The sequence below is a fragment of the Danio rerio genome, chromosome 3 (genome assembly GCF_052040795.2).
Source record: "Danio rerio strain M-AB ecotype USA chromosome 3, GRCz13ab, whole genome shotgun sequence".
Classification (NCBI taxonomy): domain Eukaryota; kingdom Metazoa; phylum Chordata; class Actinopteri; order Cypriniformes; family Danionidae; genus Danio; species Danio rerio.
In genome coordinates, this window is record NC_141023.1 from 51945380 (window position 1) to 51959615 (window position 14236).

The 14236-nt window shown below is 34.8% G+C and overlaps 1 protein-coding gene across 15 annotated transcripts in view; it reads right to left on the reverse strand.

Moving 5' to 3' along the window:
* hgs (hepatocyte growth factor-regulated tyrosine kinase substrate) overlaps nt 1-14236 on the reverse strand; it is a 42932-nt gene that overhangs the window by 15992 nt on the left and 12704 nt on the right. Inside the window, 11 exon segments of one of the 15 annotated variants that reach the window (NM_199868.2) lie at nt 251-461; nt 757-918; nt 1445-1483; nt 2890-2985; nt 3078-3176; nt 4697-4781; nt 8393-8517; nt 8628-8696; nt 8785-8837; nt 12312-12435; nt 12843-12935. In NM_199868.2, the coding sequence (NP_956162.2) occupies nt 251-461; nt 757-918; nt 1445-1483; nt 2890-2985; nt 3078-3176; nt 4697-4781; nt 8393-8517; nt 8628-8696; nt 8785-8837; nt 12312-12435; nt 12843-12935 (1156 nt within the window). 15 annotated transcript variants of the gene reach the window in all.

The following is a 14236-nucleotide window of genomic DNA, read 5'->3' on the forward strand; positions in this document are numbered from 1 at the left end:
TAAAAGTTCTTCTTTTAATTTTTTAACGAAATGCTAAAGATCAAATCTAATTCGATGAATTATGCCAAGTAAAGCTAACAGTGACCTAACCAGAAAAAGAGTTCGGCTGAATGGATTCAACACATGGAAACTTTTAAAATCAGCATTTATTTTTAAAAAATGTGTTCTTTTAAATATTTACATTTAAATTGTTATATTATTTTATCATATTAACATCCATCACATCTGGCACTGTATATGCATGACTCACGTCTCTTTTCATCCAGCTGGTTGAGTATCTCCAACAGTTGTGGGTGCATGTTGTTGATGGACTGGAAGAGAGAGAGAACTGCGCTGTCATTGGTGATGCTGCGGCCTCGCATGTGGTTGCTCTTCATGCGGTTCAGGAAGGTGGTGACTGAGTTTTGCAAGGCTTTCAGGAACTGTTCATGGTTCTCCTCAGACTCTCCGTTCTGATACTGCTGCTGAAGAGAGTTCAAAACACCATTAAAAAACACTTTTGTTTGACAATTACTTAAGACACACCACTTATTACTGGTCTCTACTAATCTTTTTTTACACCTCTACTCCTACCAAATACTTAACCCAACTACTACTACTACATTTCCAACCATTAATAAGCATTTAATTAGTAGTTCATGGAGCTAAAAGTTTTATTTAATGGATTGTTAATAACGTGAATTGTACAGTATAAAGTGAGACCAAAAACAACTGTAGTAAAAGAGGATGATTGTCCAATCTTGGAGCTCCAAATACCTCAACAATGTTAATTGGCTGGACTGGAACGTGGCTTTCCACTGGTTGGCTGACCGGTACAGGCTCAGCCAATGAAACAGGAGCAGGAGCAGAGGGGGTGGGGCTCTTGCGAACCTCTTCTTGTTTTTTTTCCCAGTAAGTTCTGTTCAGGTAACGGGCCAGCTGAAAACAAACATAATATAATTTAATACGCAGAATGGGTTTTTCAGTACTTTGTTGTTGTTGTCGACTTTGCTTTCAGCCATAAACTGGTTAAAAGTAACATTTGTAATTTTATAATATGCTGTTCTTTTGTATTTTTATATTTATTAAATAACAAATGTATCATGAATTCCACAAAAATACTATGTAGCACAATAGATTTTAATATCTATAAAAACACAGGTTTTTGGGGGGGCATCAAATCATTATATTTGATGTATTTCTGTGGAATGACACAGACAGTGAAATAAAAACGAAATATATTATTTTTTTTAACTGTATTTCTGATCACAAATACTGTCTTGAGTTTTTAAGCTTTTCAGACTTTCAGACCACAAACTTTTTTAATGGTAGTTTGTATAATTACACATTTGGACATTTATTATCATATTGATTTTACTAATGAAGAGTAAAAAAAATAGATCATAGATAATTTTCATTTTTCCATTAACTAGTTTAAAAAAAAAAAAAAAAAAAGGGTTTTCACCTCTGGATCCACTTCTTCAGCCGATGGAGCTGATGAATTCTGAAATTTCAAAGGAGAAACAATTTTAGCAACTTTTTAAAACTTTTTAAGCATTTTTTAAACAACTTATGATGTATTTACACTTGGACTGGACCTTAAAAAAGTAAATAAATAAATAAATAAATATATAAATATATAAATATATACATACACAGTTGAAGTCTGAATTATTAGCCCCCTTTTGATTTTTTTTTTTTTAAATATTTCCCAAATGATTTTTGACAGAGCAAGGAAATTTTCACAGTATGTCTGATAATATTTTTTCTTCTAGAAAAAGTCTTATTTTTTTATTTTGGCTAGAATAAAAGCAGCTTTTTTATTTTTTAAAAACTATTTTTGGGACAAAATTATTAGCCCCTTTAAGCAAATTTTTTTTCAATAGTCTACAGAACAAACCTTCGTTAAAGAATAACTTGCCTAATAACTCTAACCTGCCTAGTTCACCTTATTAACCTAGTTAAGCCTTTAAATGTCTCTTTAAGCTGTATAGAAGTGTCTTGAAAAATATCAAGTAAAATATTATTTACTGTCATCATGGCTAAGATAAAATAAATCAGTTATTAGAAATAGGTTTTTAAAACTATTATGCTCAGAAATGTGCGGAAACTGAATCTTCCCTCCATTTAACAGAAACTGGGGGAAAAAAATAAACTGGGTGCTAATAATTCAGGGGGCTAATAATTCTGACTTCAACTGTATATATATATATATATATATATATATATATATATACTCATAGTCCATGAGGTGGAAATTTATTTATATACATTACAAGGTCTGTTTTGTTCCTTCTATATAGATCACTTAGGCCATACGTGGCAACGCTGACATCTGTTTATCATCTGTCTGTCTGTATACATTACATAGTTAGGCTACATGTGGATGGGAACAAAACTGTAATCCATGAATGGTGACCTTTCGGGTGATAGAAACTAGATAAAAGGAGAACACACTCTTCCTTTTGTGTCTCAAACTGCAGAAACATGTATGATTGTGTGACCTTCTTTGCAAAGAATAAAACTTTAAAACATATTTCGGGTAAGACTTTGTCTTCTTGACCATTGTGAAAGCCTCTTAAAAAGAAAATAGCCACTACATCCACCTAGTGTTTACATTGCCATTTAAAAATACAATAAAGCAATAAAACAATGCTTATTAATTTACTGTCAGTTAAGAACTTGTTTACGGCAAATAAAACGTCTATTCTAAAAAATATCATACATAAAAGCTAACTCATTGTGACGCATCTCAATTTCAATGACATTTAGGTCACATTTGGAAGTAGAACTCTGTGCATGTGTGGTGCACATCAAGCTTCAGCATTCACACATATTAAAAAACATAGCACTAATAGAGCAATTAAAGCAGAGTTCATTCTAATTGCAGACTAAATCAACATCTTTTACCACGGGTGAGGAGTAGAGAGTGCTGACAGGAGGAGCAGAGGAGGTCACAGGAGTGGGATCTGCTTTGGGATAAGCAGAATAAGGGTTCTTCTGTCTCTGTACACAAATGCACACAAACACAATTAATCATGACAAGAGTCTTCGATCATGCTGACAGAAGCACTGGTCTGTGGATGCAGACGTCTCACCATCCTCTCCTTCTCCTCGGCCTCACTCTGGGACAGAGCAATGGCCAGTTGAAGCTCCTCTTCCTCTTGCAGCGCCGCCTCGTCTCTTTTAGGAGGCATCTAAGGAGCAGAGCAGCCACAGCAGGTCAGACACAAACAACACCGGAGTGAAGAAACCCAGATGGATACCATTTCATTTCATTTGCATTCATTTCAATACATGTACAAATAGAGAAAATTATTTTCATAATTTTGGTTTTCATTACAATCATTACAGTTTAACACTATTTGGACTATTAAATAATCAGGTAAGAGAACATTAAAAAATGAGTTTACGGTCTATAATGGAATAATTAGTCATTAATAATTATTAAGTCATCAGCTTCCCCTGATTGGGACAAAAATGTTAATAGAATTTGTAAAAATATATATAAAAAAAAAAAAAAACACCAACACTGATATGATCACTGATTTGTTATACAACTATATTAAAAGGTGAAGGGTGTCATTTCTGAATTATTCTGAACAGCACCAGAGTAATCAAATTATTTGCCCTAATCTGAATAAGACAATAATATGATTAAGGCTTTTACATGAGTTGCTTTTTAACAAACAAGATATTGGACGAGAGTATGAACTGCTAGAATAGTGTTGTTTTCATGGAATTTGATACCACATGTCTTATAAAAAACAAAACCTCTGCATTTTATGATGCAGGTGTCTGTAGTCCTTCTCTGACTTGGTAGATACAGAGAACAGTGTCAAACAGCCGTGTGTGTATAGATTATCCAGTCGAAAATGCGGCAAAAAGTCCTACACGATGGTAATAGTTTAATTAAGATGTTTACATGTCTGTACTGCAATAATGCAACTAAAATCGGCATACTCCACATGTCGTAATTTGATTTTTGTTTAGTTCGATTTTGATTTTAGTCGGATTAAGGTCATCAAAAAAAAAACATAAATAAATCGCTGTTTACATGGTAAACTCTTAATCAGAGCATTGTCTTGATTGTATTAAAATCAAATTATTGGTGTCCATGTAAACATACTCATTGTGACATGTCTTGTATATTCTATAGTCTTTGGACCTACTCTTCTTATAAATGAACAATGCAATGCAGTGCATTATAACAGAGTTATGTTGCTTCCATTTTGTCAATTTTACTACACTTCATTCTCTTTTTCCGTCAATGAAAATGATATCCATGTCATCCCTTTTTCATCTCATCTTTAGTTTTGGAGAAGAAGGTCATCAAAACTAAAGTTTTTCTTTATTAGTTTGAAGCTAACATTTTTTTTAAAAACAAACTTTAGCACAGCACTGTAAATAAAAACGGCAAACAAAAATCACTAGCCAGAGGACATATTTTAGGCATTGGCACAGAAATGACACTTCACCTTTAAATATCACTGATTAGAATGGGATTGACAGACGTTACTAGACAGTAAAATGTGCCCTCACTCATGAGCCTCAAAATTGCTTTGCATTGGAGTTCCAAATAAACCGGTGCACGAATGACAAAGCTACAGTTTTATTGTCCGTGTCGGTAAATTTGGTGGAATGCTTCATAATTGTGACGCCCATGAGCAAAAGCCCTCTATGAAATGCAACTACTTACTGATTCGGTGGGCACTACCTGAGACTGCTGGGACAGAGGGCTGGTCAGGTACTCAGGGGGAAGTTCCGATGGCCCAGTGCTGGGCGCCTTCCCTTCCGCTTTCCTAGGAGGGGGAGAGAGGGAAGGGTGGCTGGTGAGGAGAAAGGGTTTGGAGAGACACACATCCTGGTAAATCTCTGGAGGTCAGCAGAATTATAAACATCACAAATCCAATGTAAACATCACAAATCCAACTCAAAAACCATATTATTAAAGATATAAAGAATTGATCAATCAAACGATATTGCAGGGGTGTGGGGTTTTCTGTTGAAAATATGACTGTGACCAGTTCAGCTGTCTTTTTGCCTGATGACTTACATGGGGCATGATTTAGCACACAACTTAAGGTGGGGAACTCACTTTTAGGGGGCCTTTCCACTGCATTTGTACTTAGAACTTTTTAACAGTACTTTTTTGGGTGAGGTTCCGAACAAGCTGTACCAGTCCAAAATGTGACACACTGCTGATCACTGACTGGCCTGAGTGAATCATCACTATCAGCATTATTAAATTTGGGACACATAACAATGACTGTTTTGCATGACTAAACCATTTTTACACCTCTGCAAGTAAATGACCACCTGAAATGGTTGGTAGCCAAGAAACAGAACCAGAGAAAGTTGGATGGGATAACCTGGAATAAAAATGTTTTTCAGGAAGTCACAGCAATTGAGGCGGCACAACTATAGTGATAATACCATCTACTATTAGTATTAAACTGCAGTGGAAATGCAAACAGAGCCAAACAAAACCAAACAGAAATGAGACCAACCGCACTATACCACACAGTTGAAAAGTTGCTTTACCATAGGTAGCAAATATATAAGTTTTAAATGTTGGGTATGTAGAGTTTTTACATGACTCCACCACTTTTATTTTCAATTTTACTCAACAAATTTTGAAGAACCACAATAGTTGAACTACAAGCCTTTTGTTACATTATCAATGTGTCAGTTACAGTTTAATATATCCTTTCTTAATAAAAAATAACAGAATAAAAAAAATAACAGAATATAATACAAGGAAAAAGTAGTGTCTCTAAACTTTTGATTAGCAGTTCATGTCAAATAAATACATGGCATCACATGATAGGAGATCGGCAACTGATATAAAAACATGTAACAGTGACAAAGAAAAGATAAAGCCCCAGATGTTTAGGTGAATAAAAAGATGGAGGGTTGTAAATGCATAATCACAATATATGAATAGTTGGGGTGTGCAGCAAAGAATTTTCTTTTATAGGAAAATAGACAATTTTGAGGGATGTATTTTTCATTTCCATAGCTTCCAAAAGTTTACCAAAAAAGGTCCAGATATTAATAAATAATAGATATTGATAAATAATAACAACTGTTTTAACGGTAAGATACAATTATATTGCATCTTGCTTTAATTATGAAATAGTTTGAAAACAAACAGGAAATGTTTATGGGCCAATGACATCACCACATTAAAATGGTCTATAAATATTACACTAAGAACACTAGTAGATCGCTTTAACAAGCGATTCATGAAACTAAACTATTTGTTAATTGAAAACAACTTTTTCATTAATAATCTAAGAAAGTAACTACGACTGGATCAGTGAAACATTGCCTTAAAACTATTAAACTAACATGTGTGGCATTACAGACCTACATTATATTTTAATTTGTTCAAATTAAGTTCTGATATAATGTGCATGATATTAATTAAAAAGTGTTTGGATAATATTTTTGAGTAAAAAGAATAGGAACATGGTCTTTACATGACATCCAAAAATGTTTTTATCATAAAAGAAAAAGCAGTTATTTCGACTCATTCAACGTATTTTGGCTAATCCCACAAATATATCGAGCAGCTTAAGGTTTTGTGGTTCAGGGTCTCAAATATAAAAAATTAAAAAAAACAAATGATCGTAACTTGAATTACAGGCCTCTTCTAACAGCATTACAAAATGCTTCATCACACAGTCATTGTATTTGGACTCTCAAAACTCACTGAATTAATAAAACATGGGCAATTTTGAGGGATGTAAACAAAAACTGTGGTCCGAACATATTTCCTGTTTTACATTTTAAATTTCAAGAGCTTCCAAAATGTATTATATTATAATGTTATAATAACTGTTTTAACAACAAGTTATTATTGAATTGCCTTATTATGGTCATGAAATAGTTTGATAACAAGCAGGAAATTTTCATGGGCCAATGACATCAGCACATTGAAATAGTCTATTAACTCAAGGGGCCCTATCATACACCCGGCGCAGTATGGCACAAGGCGCGGCGCAATAGTCTTTTGGTAGTTTCAGCTTGGCGCAAGAGTCGTTTTGAGGCATTGCGCTACGCTGTTTAAATAGCAAATGCATTATTTGCATTATTTGCATGGGCGCTTATTTGTGCGCCCATAGGCGTTCTGGTTTAAAAAGGAAGGCGTTCTGAGGCGGACCGCTGGCGCGTTGCTATTTTGAGAAACTATAATAGATTTTTCATTAGACCAAAACTAACCCGGTCTAAACTCCGGCGCAGAGTTGCGCCTCGCTTACGCACTGCTTAATACGCACAAGCGAGCAATAGGCAAATATCTTTACATATGAAAAAATGTAAATTTTAAGGATATATATATGATATAATAAGAATAGCTATAGGATATAAATATAACAGATTAAAATATTACAAAACATATTACTTTCTAGCCTAAATCTCGGGAGGCTTTTTCAGTTCATTCATAACAATTTGCTTTTGTATAATGTTATTATTATTAGCAGTATTATTTATTATATCCATATTTATATTTGTTTTATTAAAAACAAGCTTAGATTTGCCCACCTGTCAGGTTTTAGACCATATGGGGCACAGCATGTGTTTTAGGATATAACTCAGGTTTTTGAGCACATTTTGTTATTATTATTCATTTATTCGTTTGCTGGAAATTATAACTGAATTTAGAAATAGTTTTGAAACGAATATTTGCGCTTAACAAACAAAATGATTTATTTATAGACTAATTGATGTCTGTGCGCAAAGGTTTCCCTATCCAAGAGCGAAAGTGAAAGTAGTTCCATTATCTCTCATTCTCACGCAGTAGATGCTCTGTTTAACAGTTTTCTGTTAAAAAACTGGTAACTGTTTGCTAGTGAAACGATAATTTTTTCCACTTAGACTTACTTTGCGTCCTGTAAATAGCGAATGCACTCTTGGCGCGACGCAGCTGGCTCTTAAGGGAATGGGAGATGATTTGTTCTCAAAACACACCTTTAATTCAATTCAATTCAATTCAGCTTTATTTGTATAGCGCTTTTACAATGTAGATTGTGTCAAAGCAGCTTCACATAAATGGTCATAGTAACTGGAACAGTGTGGTTCAGGTTTTACTGTTTAAGTTCAGTTTAGTTCAGTTTAGCTTAGTTCAGTGTGATTTAATTATTACTGAGAGTTCAAACACTGAAGACTCTTTAACTCATTAAGAAAATAAACTCAACCCTTTTAGACCATGCGCCATGGCGCAAAGCAGGTTTTCCCGTCCTTAAATTAGCAAAAACACGTTCTGACACGTCCTAAAAGCATTTGTGACCTGCGTTTTGCGCTCTGCGCATGGACCGTCAAAATAGAACCCAAGGTAATCATGAACACCCATCCGCAAGGAACAAATGCAGCAGCTCATTGATGGCTATCTATCTTTAAATATACTCACTTGTTGAGAATCTCGAAGCAGGGCTCACACACTCGCACCTCCTTCTCAATGCCGAACTTGGGAATGGTTGAGTACTTCGAAGAGCACTTCCCACAGAAAATCTGCCCACATGCCCTGCAGTGGTGCTGAAAGAACAACCACCAGCAGTTTATGCATCAGGAGATCAGTGCATTCATGTCATTTCACAAACATTCAATAACTAAGCATGGCAGATTTCGAAAGGAGTGCTATGTACCTTTCGGGTCATAACACCAAACTGGACCCTACATCTGTGACACTCCTCTGCATCCACCCAATCAGGGGCCTGGAAGAAAAAAAAACACAAACTGCTGATGAACCAATCCTCTCACAGTGTGCAGAATGCATCGGCTTTACAAAAGTGTTATATTCACCCTCTCTGCTGCAAACATGGCATCGCTCTCCTTGAATTCTGGGAAGACGTGACCTGAAAGAGGTGAAGCATTAATTTTATTTGAAAAATGACACAGCAGTCATTAGGCAGCTATAATTGTTTTTGCATTCGATGTTAGCAAACTGCTGAATAATGCAATAGATGTTTGTACAGTTGTATCCCATTAAGATTCCTGGTGAGTGGAACAATTGTGCAAAAGTTGACAACACAGACTGACATCATATGTTACCTAAAGAATACCTTATATAGCCCCTTTTTCAAGATGTAAAATAAGTCACTGATGTCCCTTAAGTGTGTATGTGACGTTTCAGCTCAAAATACCCACACAATGTTTTATAACTTTTTGAAACTGCAACGTTTAGGCTTTGATCCTAATCATGCCATTTAGGTAACCGTTTCTTTAAATCCAAATTAATTCTTTTTAAAAGAGGGCAGAGCAACAAATACCCATGTGTCAGCATAGTGGTCGATATAAAAAAAAGACTAATGTCCTTTGCTAGTAAAGGAGAGATTTGCACTAATGGATGGGGCTTTCTACTACCTGATGACAAAGGTTGAATGTCAATCAAAGTGTTTCTGCAGTGTTTTTTATCAAGTGTAATGGACCCTGTTCACAAGACTGTTATAAAGCATTTAACGGTCATTAGCATCTTAAATCCTTTAAGTTTTTTAAAATGTAGATTTTTTAAAACACGTAGAAACATTTATATTTATTAATGTCCACAGTATATCTTTGCTTTAAATGACAAAAAAACGAATTACTGCTTGTGCTAGGTGGTGATCACTCACACAATTTTTCCTTTTTCTGAATGTCTTTACAACATCAACATGGAGTTTTTATTTCATTATTTGAGCAAAAAGGATTGTACAAAAATGATTTGTTGAACTCTCCCATTCACTGAGGTCAAAGTTTTCCCAACCATGACGACTTCCGCTACTGAGAAACCCGAATATGTGAAATGGGGCAATTTTAAGAAACCTAAGAAGATGGTTATATTCACAGACTGTGTAAAAAAAAAAAAACTTATAAATGTGATTTGCATAATAAGTCCCCTTTAGGGATGCTTATATCGGTTTAATTTTGCAAAGCGACAACCGAATATTAACGTTTAACTGGTCAGTTTAAAACTAAATTATTATTTAATAAAAAATAAAAATTGATGTGTCGATTTTGTGTCTGACACATTAAAAATAGCAATTTAATAATTGCAATAAAATACTGATTTAATTTAACAGGCGAACAGCAGCATAAATAACATATTAACAACAGAGCATCTTCACGCACCTACAGTGTTTCCAACAGCACAGAAAAAAGATAAATGAATAAAAAGAACAAAATAAATAGTCCTGCCCTAGATATTTTTCACTTAAAAAATATCTTTTTATTTAAATTACAAATTCAGATTAAAAAATAAAAACACTGACTGAATCCTTTTAAAAAACTGGCTCATGCTGTTTGTTCAATCATGTTTTTTTTATTAAAATAAAAATATCAGGCTATCTCAAATCAATCACTCCACTGAAAATAGGCCTATGCATTTAATTAATGCTCTAATTCTTATATCACAAGCCTCTGTCAACGTTTGTTAATAAAAGTCATTAAAGATTAAAGATTATGCCTTGAGCATCTGATTTTACCTTAGAGCTTGTGAGCTTGTATTTCCTCCCTCACTCGCTGTTTATGTGCATGCACTGTGTGTGACGAGTATAGGCTTTTTTGTATATGTTGACTGTTTGTAAAGTATAGACTACTATAGCATATAATAATTTTGTTGTTTACATATGATATTGAAATAATTTGCATACATTTTTAAAAGCTATAAAATGAAATCCTCATCCTTTAGTGTGGAGTCATAATTATGCAAAAATCAAGAAAATTTTGGATTTGTTTCATTCGTATAGATTAGGCTATAAAGGCTATTTAAAAAAATTGATATTTTATAAGAACTATAAATAACTGTAATTGTTCAATGGAAAAAAAAAGGTTGGTTTGTTGGTTGTACACTAAATCATCAATAACCTGTTTTGTTGAGTTTATGATGGAGATCCAGGACAGAGGCAATCAGTATCAGCGCTGGTTTGGCATCAACTCGTCTGTGTCAAACTGTAACCAGCAATATCTCGCTTTCATTTTGCTTCTTATGCAAAATACATCTGTGGACACGTTTGGTTGCATGTGTTAACGTCACACAAGTTAACAAATGTGTGTTTTAGGAACCGATCACAGCGACCACTAGTCTCTCATCTTTAAGTTCTCCATGGTCGTCTTCAATACACAAACACTGATGTAACCTCAACTGCTTTCATTTAATTGAAGAATAAAAAAAAAGACACAACTGATGTAATGCGCTTTTTCTGCTCAGGGTTGACTATTTTCACCTGCGGGCACACACTGCTCCACTGCAAAAACGCACGGCGCAAAGGATGCATAAACATCACACAAAACACTCGCGGCTATTAGAAAACCATTCAAAAGATGCACCTCTCAATGCAAAAAGCGTGTTCGCTGTGGTCGGCCTCTACGCAGCCAAACTTTAAAAACATATAAAATTATATATTTTAATTATTTAACTGATACCATTAAATGGCTAAAAATGCACTGTTTTGGTTTATTTATCTATTTAAAAACCAATTAATGAATATTTCTGCTACTGAATGCATTATGGATTGAAAGATTTTTCATTTAACTGCAGAAAATTGCAAATACTTAAATCATTAACCTTTGAATGGTGTTTTTGTTTGTTTATAATATGTTCAGATTAGAATATATTACATAACAACAAATAATAACTTCATAGATCAATAAAAGATGCAAATTTTTTTTTTTTTAATACAACATATGAATAATACATTGAAATTCTTCTAGGAGAGTGCGGTATGTATCAAATAAATAACACCATTTTAGATGTTCTTGACAGAAGCTAGACCAATTTAATTAATTGAAACTGACAATAACGACACAAATATTCTTAATTATTACTTTCATGTGATTCACTGGTGAATTTTCAGCATAATTCCTCCATTCCTCAGTGTAACATGATCCTTTAGAAATGAATTATATTTCAAATAAATATTACAAAAAAAAAGGTTTTAAATTGTAATTAAAATTTTAAATTGTAATAAAATATTTAAATAATGCTTCTTTTTGGTGAGCATTATAAAAAATAGTAATAATAATAATAATAATAATAATAATAATAATAATAATAATAATAATAATAATAATAATAAAACAAATTAATTTTATATTTTAATTAAAATGATTGGTGCAAAGTGCAAACATGTCACCCCTGTGGTTAAAAAAAAGGTATAAAAGTGGTCTCATTTAAAAGTTAGTCTAAATATTAATGATGAATACTTTGTGTTAGTAAAACACAAGCATTGTGCTGGAAAGCATTTGCTGAAATGCAGCAGTGTATCATTTCTTATTCACAACAAATCACTTCATTTATGTATCACTATAGGAATGTATTCCATGTTTCTGAATCTGAACATTCTGAGTCTTACCTTCCACCTTCATGATTTGATAGGTGTCCTGAACAACTTTGTACTTGGGTTCGTTTCGGAAGGCGTGAGCCCAGGCCTGGATCAGATAAAGGATCTTGTTCTTCACGTTAGGTTCGGGTTGTTTCTAAAGACAAAAATGTCACATTCTGTCAGCAACAACTTGAAAACAATACCTGAGCCGTGAAGTCAGAACTCAGAAGTTGCCAGACAAGTTAATGAAAAAAAAAAAAAAAAAACAGGCACATAACACAACAAAAAATAAATAAATAAATAAAACAGTTTCTAATCAGTCACCTAAAATACTTCAAAATCTCACAAAAAGTCAGCAAAATGAATCCAAATGCAGTGTGGTGTTTCTGATTTCTGTTGGAACTTCCCTTAGTCAAAATAAACATGTGACGTGACGACACAATCAGGAAGTGCAGCACCGCATGAGTCACTGGCTTTGACCCACTTGGAAAGATCATAAAAGCAAAGGCCAAAAACTCTTAAAGCAACAGACTTCACAGACAACAGGTTAGCAGGAATCACCTTGAACAGCTCTTTCAGCTCCTCCATCGTCTGCTTACTGGCCACTTCATCATGAATGGTCTGGCCACAGTTCTTCACCACTGACTCCAGGACCTGTTAACAAGCAAACATAGGCTTACACATGACCTTCACGGAAAGGCAAAAAATACAAAACCAATTACTTATGCTGTATGCTTTAACCCAGGGGTCTCAAACTCAATTTACCTGGGGGCCGCAGGAGGCAAAGTCTGGGTGAGGCTGGGCCGCATAAGGGATTTCACAAAAAAAAGTCCTCAAATGTCATTATTAACAGTTTTAATTATTTCTTCTGAACATGAAGTGTCCTGAACATTAATAGAACATTGAGTGAAGATTATGAACAGTTCTTCTGAACATGGCATCTTTTGCCTACTCCTTGCTGCCAGAGACTTGACAGCGCTTCTTCTCACAAATCTGAACCACATTTGGCTTTAGAGCGGAAGCAGTTGAGACCCTCAATATGGCTTGAAGATGATCATCATTAAGTCTAGACCTGTACTTTGACTTATTGAAGTCCTAGGGAAAAAAGTGGGGGAACTCACTCAAAACTTCCATTTCCTCACCTAAAAAAGGCGTATATATGTATAAATAAAACACCCCCACCCCACTCCAGTCACATCAGTCTGTACCAGTCTGTATCTACCTATAATATCAATATATATAAGATGCAGGGCAGGCACGTGCACACATAGGGCTCAACCTGTGCAGAGCACATGCCCTTTTTAGTCTTGCATAGAAAGTGCCCTTACAAAATGATCAAAAGTCCCCCCGCGACGCGACACACACTCGGTCCCGCCCTTCAGTAGGCGCGCGATAACACCGTTCTTGAGTACGCGCGCGACAACACAGCTGATCAGAACGCGCGCAACAACGCGCATTGAGTGACAAGCGCGCTGTGTACGGATAGAATCAGCGGAGCGGGGAGCGCTCTCTCTCCCCACTCCGCTGATTCTGTCAGAGTACAGCGGTCGGCGCGGGCCACAAAATATTGCACTGAGGGACACAAATGGCCCGTGGGCCGCGAGTTTGAGACCCCTGCTTTAACCATTTGAGCCCAAGTACATTTGTTAAAGAAGAGCCAGTTTCACCTCACAACAAAAACAATAACAGCACAGAGGAATAGTGAAACTGAAATGATTGCCATCCAATTAAAATCCCAGCTTAGTATTAAGACCTTGAGCACTTAAAGCAAAAAAGTCAAATATGTTAGTTTAAGAATTTAATTTGTTATTGCTTTCATAAAACAAAATAATGGAAGTGAATGGCCATTTAATGCCACGTTTCCACTGACTTTAGTTTAGTACGATATGTGTCATCTTTATCAGGTTTGTGTCTCTACTGCTAAATGGTACCAATAGTACCTTTTTGGTGAGCTT